The sequence below is a fragment of the Anas acuta genome, chromosome 11 (assembly GCF_963932015.1).
Source record: "Anas acuta chromosome 11, bAnaAcu1.1, whole genome shotgun sequence".
Taxonomy (NCBI): domain Eukaryota; kingdom Metazoa; phylum Chordata; class Aves; order Anseriformes; family Anatidae; genus Anas; species Anas acuta.
Window position 1 is genome coordinate 9,428,923 of NC_088989.1, and position 22,252 is coordinate 9,451,174.

General features: G+C 45.9%; 2 protein-coding genes and 1 long non-coding RNA gene across 9 annotated transcripts in view; 2 read left to right on the forward strand and 1 right to left on the reverse strand.

The window, feature by feature from the left end:
• The window catches only part of LOC137862485 (uncharacterized), a 23,158-nt gene extending 19,447 nt beyond the window's left edge, over window positions 1-3,711 (forward strand). Inside the window, exon 3 of one of the 2 annotated variants that reach the window (XR_011100311.1) lies at window positions 3,133-3,711. This is a non-coding gene — a long non-coding RNA (uncharacterized lncRNA). Of the gene's footprint in view, window positions 1-246; window positions 543-3,132 lie in introns of those variants that run through there. The other variant, XR_011100310.1, reaches the window with a different exon arrangement.
• SLC25A20 (solute carrier family 25 member 20) lies at window positions 808-11,931 on the reverse strand. The gene is made up of 9 exons (XM_068694595.1): window positions 11,687-11,931; window positions 11,063-11,155; window positions 9,033-9,160; window positions 6,768-6,858; window positions 5,664-5,781; window positions 4,443-4,515; window positions 3,828-3,937; window positions 2,450-2,574; window positions 808-1,929 (listed from the first exon to the last, which is right to left on the reverse strand). The coding sequence occupies exons 1-9, from the start codon at window positions 11,789-11,791 to the stop codon at window positions 1,867-1,869; spliced, it is 906 nt and encodes a 301-aa protein (XP_068550696.1). The 5' UTR covers window positions 11,792-11,931; the 3' UTR covers window positions 808-1,866.
• A 104-nt stretch (window positions 11,932-12,035) lies between these two features.
• ARIH2 (ariadne RBR E3 ubiquitin protein ligase 2) overlaps window positions 12,036-22,252 on the forward strand; it is a 29,679-nt gene continuing 19,462 nt past the window's right edge. For 2 of the 6 annotated variants that reach the window (XM_068694587.1, XM_068694588.1), the window contains exons 1-2: window positions 12,036-12,174; window positions 15,288-15,634. In XM_068694587.1, coding sequence (XP_068550688.1) covers window positions 15,386-15,634 — 249 coding nt within the window. In that variant the 5' untranslated portion in view covers window positions 12,036-12,174; window positions 15,288-15,385. Of the gene's footprint in view, window positions 12,175-12,524; window positions 12,637-13,225; window positions 13,267-15,287; window positions 15,635-22,252 lie in introns of those variants that run through there. The other 4 variants (XM_068694583.1, XM_068694586.1, XM_068694584.1 and 1 more) reach the window with 3 other exon arrangements.

The following is a 22,252-nucleotide window of genomic DNA, read 5'->3' on the forward strand; positions in this document are numbered from 1 at the left end:
GGAGATTAATGGTCTTTATTTACTGCTTCTCTGAACCAATGTTAACTCTGTGTTCGTGCTTGAAGCATTTCATTCATCCATAGCTGCAGTGATTAGAGGCAGGAGCAGCAGCAGGTTTCTAGGCAATGTGGAAGGTCTGGAGCTGGCAATAAGGCAGGGAGAACACAAAGCCAACTCCAAGCAAGCGGGCTTGTCCCACCCCAGGGGCTCTCTCAGTGGTTTGATACCTCCCACTCTCTCCCAAAGGTAAATCACCAAGGTGGACTCCGGGGAAGGCAGGTTCCCTTCTGGTCCTTCCTAATTGTTGGGAAGGAAAACTGAATCCAAAGCTTCTGAAGCAGCATTGGGTGGAATGTACTGAGGAAAGATCCCATCTGTGCAAAGCCAAGGTGAGGACTGTTTCGGTATGGCAAGCCCAACATGCCCACAGAGGATCAAGGGCAACCTCTCAGTTGCCTTTTCTGTGGGGCATCAGCTTTGTTCTGTTCCCATGTATTTGTGTCCAGTCCTTTTCCTGAAAAACATAAAATCCTTTCCACAGATGAGGAGTGTTGTTTAGTGTCTGACTTTACAGCTTAAGAGCTTTAGCTGCAACACAGCACCTAACAGGACTTGTAAAATGAACATTAGGTGCAGGATGTTCATTTCCAGGCCTCATGTTAAAGAGCCCAGAAATTCAAAAGCTAAGATGCAAGGCATTAGAGATTAAACACAACACGGCACAACTTAATTCCCATTCACAACTCAGAATTAAGAGTAGGAAAACTTTTGCAAAGCCAACCATGCAAAAATAAACCAAAGCACACATTGTAGCCGAACAGCAGCTAGCTTTATTGAGTTCTGACAACATCGCATCAAAACCAGGAGAAATTAAAAGTGCTTTTTGCTTGTTAGGATTAGTCATTTCTCAAATTAAAATGTGATTGTGCTCAACAGTAGTACAATAAAACCAAGGAACAGGAGTTAGAATAAAGTTAAACAAGATGGCAGAGCCAGTGTCACCTTCACGTACCCCCCTCGTGTCAGAGTTCTTAGAAGTCCCGTTAAAATTTCTGAACTGCAGGATGCAACATTTCATCAAATACATCAAGGGCTGTTAGGAATCATGCTGTTCTTGTGAAACCACATTTGGGATATGTTCAGTGGAACAGAAAGTGACAAAGGGATTCCAGAGAAAATTTCAGGTAAACATTTCCCCACTGGCAACCTTAGTGACGTTTACTGCAAACATTTGAGCGTAATTCATTTTTCCCCTTAGTTCCGCAGAAAAGGTAAGCGTGCAATATCCTGTAAGGTATCTGTAATGCCTCTCAACCCACCCAAACCTAACTCTAACCTCACCTGCTTAGTTTTGTGTTTGCTGCATCACACGCACGTAGGATTTGCTGTCAACATGCAAACAGGCAACTGAAAAAACTGCAAGAGACAGGAATGCTAACGGACATCGATTGTAAATACTATAGTATGTGCAGCTGCTAACTTATGCCCTGAAAGTTAACTACACGCTGCCTAATAAGTTTTTCAGCATTCATTTCTATGTTTCTTCAGTAAATAAAGAATTAATATTTAGGAAATCTCTTCTTCCATGAGGAAGTACTTAAGGTAGTGTGTGTAGCGTGTCTGTTAGCAGCATTACTGCTGTGGCACGTTGGCTCAGAAGACAGGTGCATCACCTTTAACTCCTCATCAACTCTATTTCAGAGTTACGGCTTACATTTCTGAACGGCACATAGCACCACCTAAAGATTATGAGGAAGGCAAAAAGGTATTAGGCAAGCAATCATTCCCGAAACTTCAAGTGATCATTCATTTATTCCTTTGAGGCAGACTCGCACTCTCTTCCTTATCCTCTCTGATTTCCAGTCTTCATAGACCTGGTGCAATCCAGTTAAGGAACTTCATAGCAACTTCAAAACCAAGGAAACATGCCTGGGAAACAGAGAACATACAAAACAAATAAGGATTCTAAAAAAAATATTCCAAACAAGCCTTCTGAATGTAGCACTATAAACACCTGACATGGCTGATACGGGAGGAGGAAGAGAGCAAAAAACATCTTGTACCAGAGGCAAGAATTCTGCTATATCTTTTCATACACATGCAGAACTTCTAATCCATTAAGTTCATTATTTACTGAAGGAGAAGCCAGTCCAAACTTACCCACACGTTTCTGTATTCTACCAGTGGATGTATAATCAGACATGAAATACTGTCAGAATAAGCCAAAGGGCTTTCGTGCACAGCTTAGAACTTGTTGGGTTAGTTGGTAGCTCCCCCTAGGTTAAGGTACACTTCAGAATGCAGACACCAACAGCCCAAAGTACCTCCAGTGATGAGAATCTCACTGACACGGTACCACAGCAAGCAGCTGGTCATCTCCCCTGCAGACTACAAACATGCACTGGGTGGCCAGGTCCCCAAAACCCATCTGGAACAGCAATTTACTTACCGCATTAGCAGGAAATGCCCTGATCATGACAGCTGTGAAGCCTTTATAGAGAGATGCAACTCCCTCCTCTCTGATAAGCTCTCTCAGTACATCTCTAAAGCCATTTGGGTATTTTCCTGGAGGAGCTGCAAAAGACAAAATACATTAGCTAAGCTGTATGGCAGTCACAAATACTGAAGGAATATTTAACAGCCCAGGATTTTTAACAGGTTTGTATTGCTACACCATCCAAGCGTCACCAGAATCCAAGCGCTGCTGAAGCCACGTCATGAAAGTATCAGCTTGGGAAAATGACTTATTTCAGTCAAAAACAAAGAAATAATACAGCTGGCTTACAAAAGGCTCAGTAAACAGAAGTTAAGTGCTCACCATCACCACAAAGAATTTACATAATTAAGACATCTGGAGGGTGGGGGATGAAGGAGAAAAGAAAAGAAAGGAACTTCTGTCAGGATTGGATGCCTGAGCTGTTACTCTCACTGCTGCTGATGGCTCTCCCAAGAGATAGGAAGGCCATCAATAATAACCGATGAAGCTAGATAATAAGCAGCAGAAAGTAATTCTATCACGTGCCCCAGCCAAGAAGAGCAACAAACTTCAAGTGAAATGCACAGGCTATTTTAATGCTGATGTCACAAATATTTGCTGAGGTGTTTTGAAAATGTATTCTATTCAAAGAACAGGTTCTTCCTTCTCCTGACACCTCTGGAAAGCACTGCCTCTGCCAGCCCTCTGAACCAGTATTCTGCAAAACAACCCAATTAAATGGAACCACCGTGAAACCACGTCATCTTCAAAGCAGCACTGTAGATTGGCTCAGTGGAACAAGGATGTAAAGCTGCAATGTCTTTCACACACAGCCCTCTGTACAATAGCCAACAACCACAGCAGCCACTATAACAAAAAAAAAGAAGTTTCCTGCACTAAATCATCATGATCACAAAGGATGTCCAGTGGAGAGCTGAGTCCACAGGCAGAGACTACAGGAAAGCCTTAGTAAAAATAAGCACTGAATAGCACTCCCAGAGAAAGCAATGAAGAACTCAAACTCCACTGAAGCTCAAAGCCTGGGGCCATCCTCACTATAACTAGGCCACAGATACTTCGAGCAGATCTGTGAGTCCAAAAGCAATACTCTCAGCAAGGCACGCCCAGTTACTGTAACATTGCAGGCAGCACAGGCTAGAATTTACACAGCTGTGTCTGAAGTGAAGCAACAAAGCCCTTCAAAGACTCACATTTGTAATAAAACAGTCATGACACCTGGTTCTATTATTATCATTTCCATGCTTAGATTTCAGAACAGGTAACTAAAATGGGAATCATTGTATCAGTAGGGAGGCAGAGTAAGAAGGAGAGTTGGTGTGCTACTACTCACCGGTCTGGAAACGGGACTTGAGCACGTCTGGTGGAATGGCCACTGCCCAGTTGAAGATCCCAGCCAAGCCCCCAGCAAAGAGGATCCTCGGCGCACTGAGGTCACTCACACTGTGGCAGGGAAAAAAAAAAATAGTAAAAACTCATCTGTTTTGACTAAAGTGGCAAGCAAAGGCAGCATAATGCTGCAGATACAGACAAGAGTGCTATATCTGCGCAAGAACTGGAGTCCTCTGGGCAAAAATTTGCCAACTCCGCTCTAAAGGTTCAAATCCTTTAATTCAGCAACACAAGCACAAAATGCTCTGCATGGAGAAGACTGAGATGGGACACAAAACAAACAAACCATCTTTTTGCACACACAGAGGGGTGAAAGAGCAAAGAGCTACTCCAAATATTCTTTACTTGGCTAATAAGATCCAAGGTTAGAATCTGAGCAAAATGCAGAATATTGTTCTGTCAGTTAACCCCAGAGCAAAACAACGCAACTCAAAATAAGTGACCAATTTTTGGGGGTTATTTTAATGATACTGCTCTAAATCCCTTCTTAACTGGGGAAAATTAAACAGCAGTGTCTGGCTAGTCCAGGAAACGCTGACTATGGGATTTCACTAACCTCTTTCCCTCAGGGGTCAGAATGTTCTTCAGCCATTCGTACGTCATGAAGTACATTCCACTGGCTGGAACATCTAGTGGATAAACAACAAAATCTTTGAGTAGTGGGAAACAAAACCAAGCCTAGAGACATAGGAGTCCCATGCCAACTCAGCAACACCTCTAAATACATCCAGATTCCTTTTCTGAGCATTCCCTGCAAACAAAAATAGCTGTTGCTCTGGAAATGGAGGAACCTGAACTTTCCCAAGGACAGCAGGTGCTGAAGGGAAGAACTAGAAAAATACCTTGAACGCTTCGGTTGGCAGTCCTTCAAATCAGATTGTAACCCGGCCATTAAGCTGAGACAGCTCTAAGCTTTCTTAATTGCTCCATAGCAGACTAGTGCAGTTCAGGAATTGCACGAGTTTGGCACACTCTTTGTTCTAATGAAGCTGGATTTCTGGATTTGTTGCTGTTGTTATTGATAGATTTGGTTTTGCTTTGTTTTCAGGTACTTCCACAGCCCATTTTTAGTTCATGCCTAAGCTGGACAACCAGCCTCTGGCTAGGGACCCTGACAGTCTCGCTAGCTGTTAAAACCACTATGAGAAGCAGAGGACAGAACAAATTCCTAAACTGGGATATCAAAACAGACATTTCAGGTTATACTTGAAAAATACTGCCCCAGAACAGGGAACAATCTAACACTATTCAAAGAAGAAAGTCCCCAAACACGTAAAGCCTGCAGCCTCTGGCACAATTACTTTGGTACTGTTGCTGAGAGGGGTCATGACATCCCAATCCAAAATAACCCACACTCAAAAGGTTAGAAAGTGTAACTGCTTCAATCATATCTTTTAAAGCAATTGTTATTATACAGCAGTCACACACAGCACTCGCAATACTTCTCCCAAGAAAAAAAGCCCACTTCTGTATTTTTCTTTTCTCTTTGTTCTCTGCTCCTCTCCTTTAATTCCTCTGGGCTTCTCATGTCTTAATTATTTCCTATATCCCTCTGATCCTTGCCATCTAATCTCTTCCTCACTCACTGAGAATCTCATGTTTATTTCTCAGTCCCTTTGAGGCATTGGAGTAACTCTGAAGACAAAAAAAAAAAAAAAAGGTGACACAAAGCATCTCCAGTTGGCTAAAGGGACAGTGAGACACATGATACTATGCCAGGCTTCTTATCTTCAAGCACCCCAAGATGAAGCAGCACCAGAACGTTTCCATCCGTTACCTCTCATGAGGGTGAGCACTGTCCCCTTGTACACGCCGCGAATCCCAGCCTCGCGGTACAGCTGTTTTGCACAGTCCAAAGAGCCAGTGTATTTAGTTTCACCTGTAGCTGCCTGGATCTGAAGGATTAAAGTGACAGTTTCTGGCTAGTGAAGGTTTCTGGCTGGTGAGCAATCATTTAGTCAATAATCAGAAAGCCACATGCACGTTTGCAGAGAGGAAGGAGCACATATGCATTCTGGAGGCACTCCTGCATATGCAGCCTCCGCATCATTTCCTCAAAGAGTGCTCTCCCATTCACACTGAGGATACATTTATTGTTCATGCAGTGGCTAGTTTCTCCCTTATTTTTCGCCAGTGTAAGTTTGAAACAACTGAAACCAGTTACGTAATACTTGCACTGACAAAAAGTAGCCTTCAAATAATTCAGAAAACTCCAAACAATTTGTATGTGCATAGAACACTCCACGAGAACAGCACATCTGTCGGAACTGACACGTGAACACCCACCACCATGCTGAAAGAGCTCAGGAGAGCCTGACATAAGCAAACCTTCCCATCTCTGCTACCGACAATATTTATTTTTTTGTTCAGGTTTACATTTTCCTACAACGCTTTAAAAAACCCTCGAGGAGGTGTAGAGCCAGCAGTCACCCAAACATTAAAAAACTATTCCATGTATTTTGAAGCACTTTCCTCAATTGCCTGTTGAGAACTTGTCAAGAAAATGGAAAAATCTTTACAATAGGAAGTCTTATGACCTAGTAGTTCAGGATTTTTTAACTAATTTTTTCAGAGAAAGTTTCATTCTGAAGAGCTGTACTTTTCCATACTTTAAAGTAGACTGAGTCATCCACTGATGCCTCATATAATGCCACACAGTGTGAGGCTTGTGCTCTGCGAAGTGAATGGAGCAGCAAATGCTGTGTGCACTTATACTGTCACGGTGTGTAATGCTTCTTCGTGACACGGCTGCATTAAATGACAGTTGTCTCAGTCCTGTCAAAAACCAGAACAGAGCAAACACACTAACCAAGGAAGTTCCCGGTGTGGAAAGTCAAGACTGCTAACATTAAATTGCTGTCACCAGCAGCCAATTCCTTACCTGTAAAAGGCACTTGATTCTCTCTCCCGGAGCCATGATCACAGTCGTGAACACTCCTGACAGCATGCCAGCTGCAAACAGCTGAGGATATCTGCCCAGAGGAAACAGAAGTGAGACCCTGACACAGCACAGTAAATGAAGGGCAGAAAGATTTCTGTATCACAAGATTTTTCTGCTTCATACAAGGTTGGCAGTGGAACTAGAAATGCATCCGCTCCTTTTGATCAGTGCAGAAGTGCTTCATCAATGCATAATTAGAGCTAAACATTTAAGATCTCTAGGATTCAAAGCCCTGGTTCCCACAGCAACCATAAGTCAGCTCTTCACAGCTATTGTATTTGCTAATATTCCTCACACTTGTGGTTTTTATACAGCATTCCCCATTGACTTTTATTCTCAACAGTCTCTTCTTCCCACAGTCTCCCGTATTCTTCTCAGTGACCTCAGCCTCCACGCTTCGCCCTGCTTGTGCAGTCAACAGCCTCATTTCTGTAACCCCTCAGAGGTTCTGTGCTGTTGTCGAGTCTGTCCTGCCAGCCTGCATCATCCCCCCACACTCTGCATCTACTTTCACATTTAAAAGTCTGTGACAGAAATCCCTTACACAGGCTTCCTGCATCACAAATGCATTTTGACATCCAACCCTTCCTTAGTAAGATCTAATATCTCAATTAAATTCCACACCTTTCACTTGTCTCCATTTGCCAAAGAGATGGCATTCTAGTCAGGTTTTCCAATTCTTACGCCTTTCTTTACTCTCAAATTCCCATCCAATTTTCTCCACTCCCACCTTCCGGACCTTTGAAACCGCCCCCACCACTTCACATGCACCTCCTGCTCAGAATAAGCTTTGAGTTTTCTAGCTCACCTTGAGATTATTCAGCCTCAGAAAAGACAGAATAGGCTCCTCGGGTTTCTTTCCATCTCCTTCCTTCCAAAAACTCCCTGCAAAATCAGCGTGGTGAACCACTGTCCTCCTGCCTGCCTCAGACCCATAACCATGGTGCTAAGTTTGACCTTTCTTTCTGGCCCTCACACGCCAAGAGCACCGTATCTTGCTGTGTAAAGTGCACCTAAGGGGCAGCACAGTTGTGCACAATGACAGATTTACCACCTAGTTGTTGACCTGTGTTCTTTCTCTCCAAGGCAGAGCAGCAGGAGGAGTTCTACATAAACAGCCAACAGACTACACTGCACTTCTCCACCTTCCCCGTTAACTTCCCTTTGATACAATGCGTGCAAAATGCAAAGCCCCAAGGTGTTCAGGCTGCTGGCAGTAAGCCCACAGCCCGTTTGTTTCCTTGAATTCTCCAATCTTTACCAACTCCCTGTCTTACTCTTCAGCTTTGCCTGCAGGATGATGCCACTGTGGCAAAGTAAAGAGCCAGGAAAGCGCCCCAGCAGCCCAGCCCTGCCTCCCTCTGCACGACCCAAGCAGAGGGAGCTCGCTCCGTGCCAGGTGTGCTCACACCACCCAGACAGCAGGCGAGGCTCCAACAGAAACCGTCTCTTCCCACCCCACCACGCTCAGCTCAACACAATGGGCTCCTGCTTTCCAACAGGGCTCCTACGTATTGCACAAATAATAGCACGACATGTTGCTAAGCTACAGTTCTATTCCTGGGGAGCTATAAATCAATTCAGCAAAGAAGTTAAGGGAGCACTTCTGGGAGAGTTTTCCTCAGGCATAAGTTAGCTTGGAGAGAGCAATACTAAGTTTTCTTAGCTTCCCTTCTCTTTTCTATAAGATTTGACATGTCTGAGAGAAAGGCTGCTCATAAGCACTACTTTTTGGAAATTAATAATGAAACATTTCCATGACTACTACTAAACCCTAAACTAAGGGATCAGCAGAGTCACAAGTAGCAGGGAAGAGAAAATCTGGATTTTTGAATGTCAATTTTGTCAAGATTGCTCGACCACGAATGTATTTATTCCCTAGTTTCTGTTAATAGCAAGTGTTCGCAGGCTATCATTACGTAACTCACACTGTACTCCACCAAAATGGAATTGTTCCTTAATGGCTCGCTCTTGCGTAGAAAGGGAATTGCATAGCACCTGCCCACGTGCTGGCTGCTTTTAGCCTGTGCTATCAGTCCCACGCTTCCAGAAGCGTTCAAACACACGAGTGTTTTATTTTTCAGAACTATATTTATAACCTAGGAGAAGAGACAAATTTACACCACAACTCGAAGTGTGACAATAAAGAAGCTGCAAGAGCCTCAGGGTGCCATTCCCAACTCTCTGCTTAACTCAGAAACTCACGTCAAAACATCATCAGGTTTTCTCTGCTGGAGTCTTTTTCCCAAGCCAAATCCAAAGAAGCACACAGCAAACATGGGGGTCACTCCGATAATTGGAGCTGCCATTCCTCTGTACAAGCCTCGGACTCCCTGCAAGAAACAGCATCACAAGAATTACTTTTCTGGCATACACTCTGCACATACTTCTGTTTATTGACAAGCAAAATGCTAAGGTACAAGATAATATCAGCTAGCCAGTCATATTAATCAGAGCAATAACAGCATCTATTGTTTGTTTACAATTATACACGTTTAACTGGTGCAGAGGAACGCTGCCCTTCCTGGAGAGCACCGGCCCCTTTACCACCCTACTGTTCCAACACCCATCATCCAGAACTTACACCTCAAGCACGAGGAGGTTTAGTTGAAAGCCACCTGAATGAAACTCCTATAAGAGCGGGTCAAAAAGTCCTTTCTCTCAGGTACACACAAAAAATGTGCTTTATCGGTAAGTCATCAAAGGCAGCAGTGTAAAACCCTGACACTGAGCCTGAGAATGCTGGAGCAAATTCACTCTTCAGGTAAAAAGGCAAGGAGACTAACCTGAGCTCCTTTACTCCCCACACAAACACAGTTTGGAATGAGTTCAAGAGGAAATCATTCTTCCTTTCCTTCATCATATAAATTTGCATCCCTGACATTTCCCTTCATCAGGCTGCACCCATGGAAAAATTCTAATGCAGAACCAGTGGCAGTGTTTATTTCATTTACCTTGCCTTTGAAGTGTTGTTTTTTTTTTTCTTATAAAAAGGAAGCACTTATCTGTCTAGATAAAGGCTAGGTGCACAAATTGTGTATTTGCTAGTCAATCCACTCATCCTCTCTCCTCCCCAGAATAAGTCAGTGTGTCCCAACAGGTGGCCATGTGCTTACAGACACAGCTGGCTCTGTAATGAAATCCTGTTGGGTTCACAAAAAACAGACACTCCTGCTCAGCCTTCCTGTGAGCAAGGGGAAACAAAAGGCCTCAGCAGAGAAGTTTCAGTCTTCCTCACAGAAACAGATGAGTATTGAGTGGGAGCAGAGAGGCAGCGCTACTTCTGAACGCCGAATCAGAAGGCTATTATTACAGTTTGGCTCTGACGTCCGTGCTTCAGCAGGGGTGTTAAAAACTAAAACGGATTCAGAGCTAGCAGAGCAATTCAGTGCTTTGTGGGAGAGACCACGGAAACGAGATTTACTTTGGTTATATAACAGGCTGCGAATGCCATCATGAAAGCAGATTTCAGATATGAGACGGCTCATTCATTTAGGAGAAAGTTACCTAACAAGGTCCAGTGGTTAGAAATCAGACTTAAGACAAGTAAATAAACGCCTGGGCTTTATAGTCATGATTTCCAAATAGCAAATAGGCACTGGAAAAACATATGAAGCAGCTGAGTGGATTCTGTGACACTTAAAGTCTTTAAACCAAGGCTGCGTGCCTTTCTAAAAACAAAATAGACGATAGTTCGGTCACATGGCATGGCCGATCCAGGAGCGAGAACTGCTGTCTACATTCTCAAGATTAACCAAAAATACTGTAATTGTCCCCTTAGTCAAAAAAAGAAAAAAATGTGTATCACCTAGAATTCAAACAAATGTTCCTCTGCCTTCTCACAGATAGTTCACAGAAGAAAGTAAAAGTACTCCCTGAACCAACAAAAAATATTGCCTATTTTAGGACTTCCAGAGGCAGCTCCGAATACCGAACACAGCACGGTGCCACCAGCTACAACAAAGCCAATTTTAACTGCAGTCTTTCACTCCAGACATTAATATCGTGATATTTTGTACCAAAAGCACTTCCTAACAAAACAACGAGGGCTAAATTTGGAACAAGCGGATGCTGAGCGCCACCAACGAGACCTCCCTTCAAATTCTGCCAACTGATGAAACATTTTAATTAGAATCAACTCAGCCGATAAGCCAAGCCTCGGATAACCCTGGGGGGGAGCACCCCCACATGGCCCCGCTCCCGTGAGGCACGAGGAGCCGCTGGCTTTGCGGTACCTCTCCAACCAGAGTCTTCCTGAAGCAGTCGAAGGTCCCAGAGTAGAGCGGGGGCTGCCCGGGCTGCGGCTTGGGCTGGGTCTGCAGCCTGACCTGGCAGGGAGGGAGAAAAAACGTGGGTTTATTGAGTGCTGCTGTACTGAGCATTGGGTTATTGAGCATTGGGTTATAGTTTATTGGGCATTGGGTCATTGTTTATTGAGTGTTGTGTTATTGAGCGTTGCTCTACTGAACGTGGCACCTGGAGAACATCTCCCTGCAGCCACCAGGCAGCGAGGGCAGCCTTCATGGCGCAGGTGACGGCCAGTTTCAGCCTTCAGACCGCTCCAGCCTTTGCAGAGGAGCACCAGCGGTTAATTACCAGCGGTTAATTAATTACCAGCCGCTAATTAGCAGCCGGGCGCTGTCCAACCCCCGCCCGCAGCCCCCAGGCCCGCAGGGGGCGCCCCGGCACCTCGCGGGGCACGCTAGGAGTTGTAGTCCCGGCCTCCGCGCGGGGCACGCTGGGAGCTGCAGTCCTCCCGCACTGCTCAAGCGCGCCCCGCGCGGTGCCCGCTGGGAAATGTAGTTCCCACCGCCCTCCCCGCCTCCCCGCCTCCCCCCCTCCACCCACACCCCCCTCACCTTGATGGTGTCCAGCGGGTGCCCCACGAACACCAGGCACACGCCGCCGAAGCCGCCGGCGAAGAAATTCTTCACGGGGCTGATGGGCTGCGGCTGCTCAGCCATGGCGGCGGCGGCGGCTTGTGGAGGAGGAGGAGGCGGTGGCGGCGGGGCTTGAGGCAGAGCCGGGGCCGGGCCGGGCCGTTCCGTCCCCGCCGAGCGAGCGCCGCCCCCGCCGCCCCGCGACCTTTCCCCCAGAGCCGAGCCGCGGCGCACGCCGGGAGCGGGGCGCGTCCCCGCGTGTCCCCCCCCCCCTCCGTCCCTCAGTGGTAGCGCCCCGCTCCCTTTTCGCCCCCCCCCCCCCACCCTTCACAGTGGTACAGCCCGCCCGCCCCGCCCGGCGGAAGTGACGCCACCCGGAGGCCGGCACTTCCGGCGTGCAGCAGCGGCGGCCCGGCAGGAGGAGCCCCGGGCGCCGCTCCCGCCTCCCCCGCCCGCCGCGGAGCCTGGTGAGTGCGGGGGGGGGGCCCGGGGGGGCCTGAGGGGGCCCTGAGGGGAGCGGGGGCACTGCTAGGCCCGTGGGGGTGTCCCCAAGCGGGAGCGGGCCCCGCCGGTGCCGGTGGGGGTGAGGCAGGCTCGGGGGGCCCAGCGCGGTGTGGGGGTGGGAGGGGAGCCCGCGGGGCCCCTGGGGGCGGGGGGCGGCGGTGTCTGCGGGTGTGGTGCGAGGGGGGAGCTGCTGCGCTGGGTGCTCGCTGCTGGGGTGGGAGAATCACGGGTGGAAGCTCGGGGCAGGGGGAGGCGGCGGGGGGCGCGTGCTGAGGGTGTGAGGAGGCGATTGAGGCTGATCCCTGGATTACAGGCTCCAGAGGCATAGGCAGAGATGGGATTAACGCTGGTAGCGAGCGCGGAGCAGGGGCTGTAGAGGGCTTCCGAGGAAGGCGAGGGGGCCAGTCCGCCTAAACTTGGCGTGGGTAAGTAATTCCGGAGGCAAACTCGAGTCACGTTGAGGATTGTCAATACAGGAGTGAGAGGAAAAATGGCAGAAAAAGTTCGTTGAAATAACCGTGAAATCCCAACAGAAAAAGTAGCAGGGAGGAGCGCCTTCCAAAAGAGTTTGAGAAGTCCCACAGAGGTAGACACAGAGGGCAAGGAGTCAGAGAAAAGTGATGTGGTGAGACAGAAACGAGGAGGAATGCGGGAACTTGCTGTCTGGCTGTACTGAGGGCAGAGGGGACATCCCTGCTGGAGCTGGCGGCTCAGGGCATGGGGATGGGGGCATTTACAGGGTGGCTGGAGGAAGAGAGGGGGCTGGATCAGTGCTAGGGCAGGTGAAAGGTGAAGGAGCACCAATGATGGAGGTGGTGAAGTGGGACCTCATCTTACTTCCACGTAGGAAAGCGATCTAAACGTTGTTTAAAACTTTATAAGCTGATCTGGGGGATTACGGTAAGTTACCCCAAATACTCTTTGTTCTTTTGACCCTCTTTTTGAGTTTATCATCCTTATTGTCTTAGCCAACGTTTTATAGCTCTAGTTTATCTCTTGTCTTAGTTTGTAAGCAGAGATCTGACCAGGTCTGAGAGCGTGAGGCTGAGCGCTAGGTGAGTTTTGGCCCTTGTTTTCTTGGCACCTGGCTTTGTTTTGTCCCCAGAAGCCTTCGTCCTCCTCCCTGTCACACACATCCATCCGGCGTTAAGTTATGCTGGAAATAAATGCTTTCCTAGGGCGCTGTGACAGGACTCACAAAAGACATCCAGTCTGCTGCCTGTTCCCTGCTGGTACGCCCCGTTTGCCCACACGAGCAGTTCTCTGTTAGTTCAAGTACACGTTAGGTGCCCGGAGAAAGGCTCTGCCCTCCCATGGGCCTCTCTTCCCCAGGGCTGGCACATCACCGCTCAGGTACTGTGTAGGCCCCTCGCTCTGCTGAGGCCTCTAAAAGCAGCTCCTTGCTTTGAGACACGCTGAGGTTGCACACAGACCATCAGTTAAACGTGCTTTTTCTGTCTCTAACATGTGGGATGATCAGAATGAGTTTGGGAGCTCCTCTGGTGAAACGTGCCTGGGTCTCGTGGTGCTCTGAGGCTTGCTGAGCACAGCTGCCATGCATTTAGCTCCTGGGGAGGGGGGTCAGTATAGGTTTCCCTTGTGTCTGCCAAACCAGATTGCGCATCTGGGTCCTTCCAACGTGGAGACAGAGCGCCGCTGCTCCTCCCGAGTTCTGCAGGAGGCAGTGATGTAAAGGGTCTGTATGTTACCCTGTGAGCAGCTAAGAAATCAAGAGGCAAATGAGAGGAACGGAGACCAGAGTTCCAGGGATAATATAATTAGCTCCTGGCCAGCCTCTCGCACTGGGGGAGGTTTGTATCTGTTGAGCTCGCCTCAGTTCCTCAGATGAGTGGTGCATCGCATCTCTCAGTGCTTTATCTGTGCTGCCTGGGCAGTTTATTGGAACCAGAAAACAAAGTGAGGGAAAGTAATGAAAACTTATGGCTGAGATTTTCTCTGCTCTGAAGTCAGGAATGTCAAAGCTTGATTATGGGCTCCCTAGCAGCTACAAATTGTGAAACTGTGGGGGTGTGTGTATGTATCAGGGCTAACAAGATAAAGTGAAATGCCACGTACATGTAAGAAACCAACATATGCTGCCTATAGAAAATACAACTTTTACATCTGTATTTTCATACAAAAAGTTTGGTCGCAGCACTGTGTTTTAACTCTTTTGTGTTTAAGAGATTCTCTTTTGAAACTGAAGGAATTGGTTACATGGTAAGTGCTCTACCTGCTGAACCTCTCAGAGCTCCAATTCATGTCGTTTTAGTTACAAACCTTCTTCTAGTGTAGCCCCAGTAAGTGAAGTCAAACACATGAATTTTCCAATACTGGTGAGACTGAAAAAATAGCTTGGCTCTTCTGATTCCTCTCGAACAGCAGCTGCCAACACTTGAGTACAAACGTTTATGTTCAGAAGGTAATAAGTATGTACGCTGAGACTGTAATGAGCACTTATTTTATTACCCCCCCAAGAGGTGAGGCCCAAGCCACATCACATCCTGCAAAACCTAGTTAAAGGGATTATTAACACCACTGTTTCTTTGGGATGGTGTTGGAGAGGGTTAAATGGAGTGTCTGAGAAAGTTCTGTTTGCCTGTCATGTTTTCTAAAGTCCCACTGAATCCTGTGGGTCTGAAGCAACGTGGACATGTACAGGGTGTCACAGGTTCCCTCATAGCTCCTGTGATCATAGTTAAGGTGTTTTTATCCTGCTGATGAAATGCAGATGAGGCTTTTCTGCACTACTACGGGCTGTCAGTAAAAGCTTAATGTTGAAAATCTGGATGGATTTCTGAAAAGATGCGTAGTGAACGCTATGGGGCTGCTTTCCGAATGACAGAAGTCTTGGGGCCCTTGCTGGGGGCCAGGCAGCAATGCAATAAAAACCCATCTCCGAGGTTTTAGACCTCACCGGTCAGAGCAGCTCTGCAGATGCACGAGTTGCAGCCAGATCCTCAGCTGGGTTGTTGTGTCGGGCTCTCCCTGGCTGTTCAATCACCCATGCGATGCTGCCGTGTCCTCTCTTACTATTTCTTAGGCAACAGAAAAAAACCTGTTTTTCCCCCCTTAGGAGACAGAGCTCAGATGAAATCAAAAGAACGATAAAGTTTGGAGGAGAGAAAGACACTGCAATTGCTTTCCTGGTCTGCAGTTTGGCAGGGCACTAAGATGTCCGTGGACATGAACAGCCAGGGCTCTGACAGCAACGAAGAGGATTATGACCCTAATTGCGAGGAGGAGGAAGAGGATGAGGATCCTGGGGATATTGAGGATTATTATGATGGGGTAGCTAACGACGTGGAGCAGCAGGGAGCAGATGCCTTTGATCCAGAGGAATATCAGTTCACCTGCCTGACTTACAAGGAGTCGGAGAGCACTCTGAATGAACACATGGCCAGCTTGGCTGCCACGTTAAAGGTGAGGAAAGGTTTCTGCACTAACACAGGGGTAAAGTAAGTTAATTGAGAAGGCAAATGCCAACTGTACACTCTGAACTGAAAGCTGTGGCAATGTTACTGGTATGGGGGGGTTAGAGGAATGTTCTTGAAGGTCCCTTGTTCAAAACAGATTCAAAGGTTTGCAGTTGTTGCACACTGGTTTGGGGGCCTGAAAGTCTTCCCTGCTGTATTGTTGATTCTTACAACTTTTTTTTGCAGAGCTGAGATTCGTGCCCAAAGTCTGAGTTAAACACTTTGGCACCAATGCAAAGAGGATGCATAGAAAAGAAACAAATCGAATAATAGCTGGTACAGTTTGGTTCATCTGTGTTCCAGAAGATAACTGACAGATAGGAAGATGTGCTAAAACTCCAGTTCTAACAAAAACACCTCACTTTGTTGGTTCTGAGTGAATAATCATAGACTTTCAAAAAAGACAGATCAGCTGTCGTGCCAGGCATTAACCCTCCCGTTGCAGTGACAAGCAATTAAAGTACAATGAACTTGCCAGCTCTTGTAGTGACTAATTCATCACAGAAGATTCCCACTCCAAGTCAGCTCCGTGGTGTTATATTCAATAAGACTTCTGTGAAGTTTTCCTTCTCTTTGTGTGACTGATGACTCTAGCATAGACTGGAAGTCAGAGGAGGTTCCCTTTCTGCCTTGTCAGTGTGCTTTGGTCCGAGCACAGGTCAGAGGAAAGCTGAGTTTCCTAAGCAGCAAGGTGTTGGCATTTGGTTGAGATTAGCAACGTGTCTACCTTGTAGCAGGTCTCTCCTAGTGCTTGTTGTTCTCTGGAGCAACCCCCGAAGACAGAGGTAACTGCAGCACATAAAAACCTCGTTGGATAGATTTTAATTCACATTAATTTGGCCTGGACCTTTATTAATTGCAGAGAGATCTTGTTCTTCCTTTATACATCAGAGTCTTAGGGAAATAATATAAACATAAAGCCTGAAGACTAAAGCTTACAGGCTATAAAGTGTGCCCATACTGCAGCTCGAGCTGATTTTGCTGCCTGTTGTGCCTATTCCCAGCATTCACCACCACAGAAAATGAACTGTTTTACTCTTTCTTAGCTTTCAAATTCTTGACTGTGATTTCTTCAAAACGTGCAGTTTGAGCTCTGAATGCCTGCAGCTCCCTGCAGTTTGTAAGAAAAGGGAGGCAAAAGAAAAGAGCAAATGAGAATCGTTGGTCAGCACTTTTGATCCAGTTGCTCTTGGTTCTTAGCAAATAAGCAAAGATTTAGAAATGTTTTTCTTCTGCTTGCTGTTTACCTTCAGATGAGGCACCCTTCAGAAAGGCAACGCCTGCCATATTGTTCTCTTGAATTAAATTAACAGAAGCAATACTTTATTTAGCCATTAAAATCTAGCTTCCAAAGTTGAAATCAGTTTTTCCAAGGATTCTGGAGGTCTCACTGATGTTAAAACAGCAAAGATGATGGTTTACCAGGTAATACCAACCTGCTAGATTGAATCTGGCCCCAAATGAGACTCATTTAAGCCCAAGGAGAGAACATTTTAGATTCCTTTCACTTCAAGAATGTGCCTGCTTATTTGCTTAAAAGTGAAGTGCTATACGTTGTGGGTTTTGCGTGAGAAGATAAAAATAAATCTGGGTAGAAACCTGAAAAAATGTGATGTTGTAAGCCACTCACTGAGTCTCGGGTTCTTGAAGTGCCACGTTCACTCTGTTTTCTAGCAACGGTGGTGCAAGAATTGCAAATTTCTTAACTTGGAAATCTGTTGTGTATCTGTAGCATGTGCTTTTTGTTTCCTGGCATCCTTTCTTACAATGCTTTAGCAACCCTGTTTCTTCCTTCCCCTCTCTTCCCCCAAGGAAACTTGTGATTTCACTTGTTTTCTCAGACAAACTACAGGGGAAAGAATTTGGGTTGTGTTAGCTAGCATAGAGGAGAAAGAAATTGGACAGAACATCTTGAGCCATGTTATCATTATTTTCCATTAACTTAGAGGAGATGCATAAATAGAGGCTGATTTTTTTTGTCAGATCTGTATTAACATTTTTCTCCTCTAATCTCATTGAGCTCTTTTATTTATTTATTTGAGGACTGCCTGTTACAGTGTCTTGTTTTGGGGGATATTTGTGATTGTTCCTTTGGAGCATCCTAGTTCACTTTGCTGATTTCATCTCCTTTTGTTTCCAGGGCTGGACTTTGTGATGTCTAGTGGTTATGTAGTGCTTTTTCAGCATTAGCTCACACTAAAGAATGAATGGTTGCCCCTGACAGGGAAAGAAGAAGGTAAATTAAAGACCATTTTCAGGAGAAACGGTGTTGAAGGCAATTCATTACATGAACTCAGAGCAATTTGTTATCACAAGAAATGAAGAGACTAATACAAATCCAAAAGCAAACTAAAAACCAAATACAGCGAATGAGCTCAAAGCCGGGTTTGAATGTTCTGCTGTTATGTTGTCAGCAGGTGATTCATATTCTGAAGGTTAAATTGAAGGATCTTGTGAGTGTGTTTCTTATATGGCGTTTTGTCTACGCTCTTTTAAGACCAAAACCAGGTATTCAGATCTTTACGTCCTCATACTTTCAATCTGTACTGTTATTAGCTAGAAACAGTCTAAATAAGTAGTACTCAATTTGCTCTGCTCGTAAATCCTCCTTTTTTTTTTTTTTAACCTTTATTCAGCTATTTCAGGCTGACTGTCAAATTGCTGTTTTCTTCGAGCGTCGAGGTAAAGGGTGATCTTCCTTAGAAACCCTCTTGGCTACCTTTTTCATTCCTTGCAAATTAAAGCCAAAGTTGTTCTCACTCCTAACGAAGCTAAATAGATAATTGAACTACCGCTTAAACATGCCTGAAGAAAATCTCAAGCTAATATTTTCCAAAACTGTGATTCTCTGACCAAGAGGCCTGTGAATTGAAGCAGATCACCTTTAATTCCCCAAAAGGCCCATTTGATCCCACAATCAACACTTGTTAAGGACAATACTCCTGAAAGCAGAGCAGCACCTATTGCCTGCAGACCAGCAAAGGAATTTACAGCAGTTCTTTTTGAGAAGTAGATATGTTTATAAAATCCAGTATCTTTCAAAAAAAAAAATGACTTAAATTGGACAGTAGTGAGTTTGTTTTCAAACTGACCGTCAACTCCACATTGAGTGCTTGTGAGTCCTAGAGTGGCAGAATCAGCAGACGCACACAAACAGTACGATACTCAACAGTTACACAAACAAAGTTGACCCTGTTACTGGCGAGCAATTAAGAGTGTGATGAGGTCATATTGTTTTTGGTCGTGAATGACACTTCCTGGCTCTGCGGAGGGTCTCTGTACACGCCTGGAATATCTGCGATGCTCCAAATAACTGACTGTGTTTTCTCTAGTTCAATGATGAGATGGATCTTTCTGTTTGTTTCTTTTTACCAAATTCATATAGTGGCCATCTAAACAATGAGATAAAGCAATTGTAATTACAGTTTGTAAAAAATGTTACCTTGACTTTAAGATTTTTTAGAAGCTGATTGTCAGTCACGTGGAAGCTAGCACATTTTTGCACATTGAAAGAGAGGGATGTTGTTTTACAGGCACTCTACTGCTGCAGGCTTTTCACTGAAACTGAAAGGACTGTAAAACTGAGAAAACTGATTGTAGAACTTAAAATGTTAATTAATATGAGTAACCTGCTAATATTTACCTGACAGCGAATATTTCCCTTGATCCGTGAAATAACTGCTTTTGATGCATTTCTCTGAACCCCATCCTCTGAAGAATAAAAATATAGATGCAAAAAAAGATTCAATGCCATAACACAGTACTGAATCTATTAATCTGTTATTGCTGCTGATCTGCCAGCGTTAAACCTCTTTTCACATTTTTTCGCTCACCTTATTGATGTTGTCTCTTAATTCAACTAAATGAGTGTTTGCTCATAAAAACACAGCCCTTTGAAACCCTTCCACACACTCAAATTGCGCTGACACAGAGCAGTTAGTTTGCAGAGCTGCTTGGTGGAAGCTGGCAGGCGTCCTTCTCAAATACCATCTTTAGCAGATCCAGAGTCATGTGCGTGGAGGTTGGCAGCCGGAACGAGCAGCTCTACCCAAAGGAGCTGGCACCCGCAGAACGCCGTTCGGTGCGATTGCAGGAAGGCTGTAAAGAGCAAGATGTCAAATGAGTGACTTCTGCCTCCCCCAGCACTCTGCAAACCATGACCAGTGTGTAGTGTGGGGTGCTTGTCTGAGAGAACCTGTACTGTTGGGCAGACATCCTTTTTTACACCATAATGACTTAATGGAACTTGTATACTACATAAAGTGGCAATCAGAAAAGACTGGCTGTGCCTAAATACCTTAATACACTCCCATGTGCTTAAAGCTCCTTGAAATATTTAAGTGTATGTACATAAAAGAGTTTGAAAAATGTATGTTCAGGGTTAGTGCCCATAAGAACCTGAGGACATGTGAGGTTAAGCAAAATTGTTAAATATAGTAGTAAAAAGTTAGTAAATATCTAAATATTATTGGCTATAAGTGGTAGACCATGACATGCAAATTTGACTTCTCCGCAAAACCCACGGGTGGTGTTTGGCAACGATAACGCGCTATTTCAGAGTAGCTGGGAGCCCTAGATTAGTTGGGGCATGCAGGTTTATGGCTGTGCTGTTCTGCATTTTGACATCCAGCCAGCATTACGTGGGCACACCATCTGAAGCTGTAACCCTAGGAACATGTTTGAGTACCTTTGTCCTTGCTCTGCTCTGGTTTCCCAAAAGATCCTGGAAGCTGTGCTGTACAAGAGCTGTGGTGTTGCCTGTCAGATTCATAATGCCGGTGTTTTAGTAGTAGAGTAAACTTCAGGAGAATAAGAGGATATCTGTAACTGTCCTCAGTTTATTTTGACTCTCAAAGGGCTTTTTAAAAAGTTCTTAGACTTCTGGTTGGCAAGATAGGAGAGCTGGCTGGAGAGCCCAGACCCTGCAGCTGTGACAACTTCGTGAAGCCATTGAGGAGAGAAATTGATTTTGTCCTGTATTGCCCAGGCTGCCGAACTCCTCAACTTGATTGGAAAAATGAGCCACAAACGTGGAGGGTGATTACAGCCCACACGCTTTGTGATTGACGTTAAGTGTGCCTTACAGCCAGCGGGGCACTGCAGCGAGCAAAAGATCTGTGCACAGCTGCTGCTGAGTGTGGCCTTGGTGGGAGGTAGAGGCAAGGCAGAAGTCATTAAAAATGTCTAAACAACCTTTCAGAAACTGCTCAGTCCTTGTGCAGAAACAGCTGGACAAGGTGAGCACAGGAGCAGCACAACACAGCTGAAGTCCATTGCCAGCTCCCTGTGCTGCGGCTGTTAAGGATGGCACAACATAAATGAGCTCACTTGTGCACCGTGAAGCTGTTTTACAAAGCAGCTGTTTCTCCTCTTCATCGTTATTAGAAAAGGGAAAAAAATGCCCGTAGAAGCTACGACTGTCAGGTAGAGGCCTTTTTATTTGGGGTTGCACAGGGATTACTCACTGCAGTTACCCAAGCCGTGTGCATGCAGCAGTGCTCTCAGTTCGGGTTAGCTGCCCCGTGAACTGTGTCCTGAGCCACTGCTCACACTCGGTTCATTCAGGTTGTTACCCATACATCTTCCACGTGGCCAGAAAGAATTTTCTCCTGTGTTTTGCTGGCCCCTAGACCAGAGCTGAGGTGAGCGCAGCGGTGGGGCACATTGCAGGGCTCTTGGCAGTTTGTAGTGAATGAGTGCAGCGTGCCCCGCTGCTCTCGGGCAAAAAAAAAACACCTCCTATGAGTACAGCTGCGAGTCTTGTGTCAGTATTATGCCCATCTGCAGTCTTACAGCTTTCTTGGTGCATTTCTTTCACTCTAAATCTCTGAAAGTAATCTCCTAGCTCTTTTGTAACAATGCCTTCTGGCTCACCGTATTGCTTAAGCTTTTTTTTTTTTTTAATTTGCTTCTGAATCTTCTCAGGAGGAATAGCGTAACAGCTTGAGAAATACGTACATGGAGATTTCCTAGCTGAGTCCCACTGATCCTGTTTGTTGGCAGCTGAAATTTGCGCTGTCCTGTGCAGGAGAGTGGATGGATTAGAGAGGACTTGGAATTTAACCTGAGCTCTCCTCTCCGCAGCGTGTGGCAGACTAGGCTGTGCACTGACAGCTCCACAAGCCTCACACAGTAATGCTGGTGGAGTTTGTCCTTCCCAAACTGCTTTCTGCCTCCTAAATATGCTTTTCTTGTGGGCCAACACCAGGTCTGCATGCCAGAGGTGAGTGGCAGGCTGCAGAGTCAAACCTTGGGATGAAGCAGGGCTCACGCAGCACTGGGGCTGCTCTGTGGTGCCAAGGCTGCAGCTACAGGCTCCGAATTGTATTTATTTCACCAGGGCGGCACCAGCAGAGGGTGAAACATCAGGCAAGTTCAGAGCAGTGCTGTGACTGCTGTCTAGAGATGGATGATGACCTTTTCTCATTTTTTTAAAGCACGACTGAACCCAGAACACTTTAGGCAGGGTGTACGATTGTTCTGTTGCAACTTCGTCTTTTCTTCTGTTGAGCGAAATTAATTAGGGCTCAGTTCTGAAAACGGCCTTGTACCGCTCAGAAACCCG

Excerpts from the sequence above, each read along its gene's own strand:
- SLC25A20 (XM_068694595.1), bottom strand. The coding sequence starts at position 11,791 with ATGGCTGAGCAGCCGCAGCCCATCAGCCCCGTGAAGAATTTCTTCGCC. Across the intron at positions 11,156-11,686 it reads ACCCGCTGGACACCATCAAG|GTCAGGCTGCAGACCCAGCC; the intron begins GTGAGGGGGGTG and ends CCTCCCTGCCAG. Across the intron at positions 3,938-4,442 it reads CTGACCCCTGAGGGAAAGAG|TGTGAGTGACCTCAGTGCGC; the intron begins GTTAGTGAAATC and ends TCCCTGCCACAG.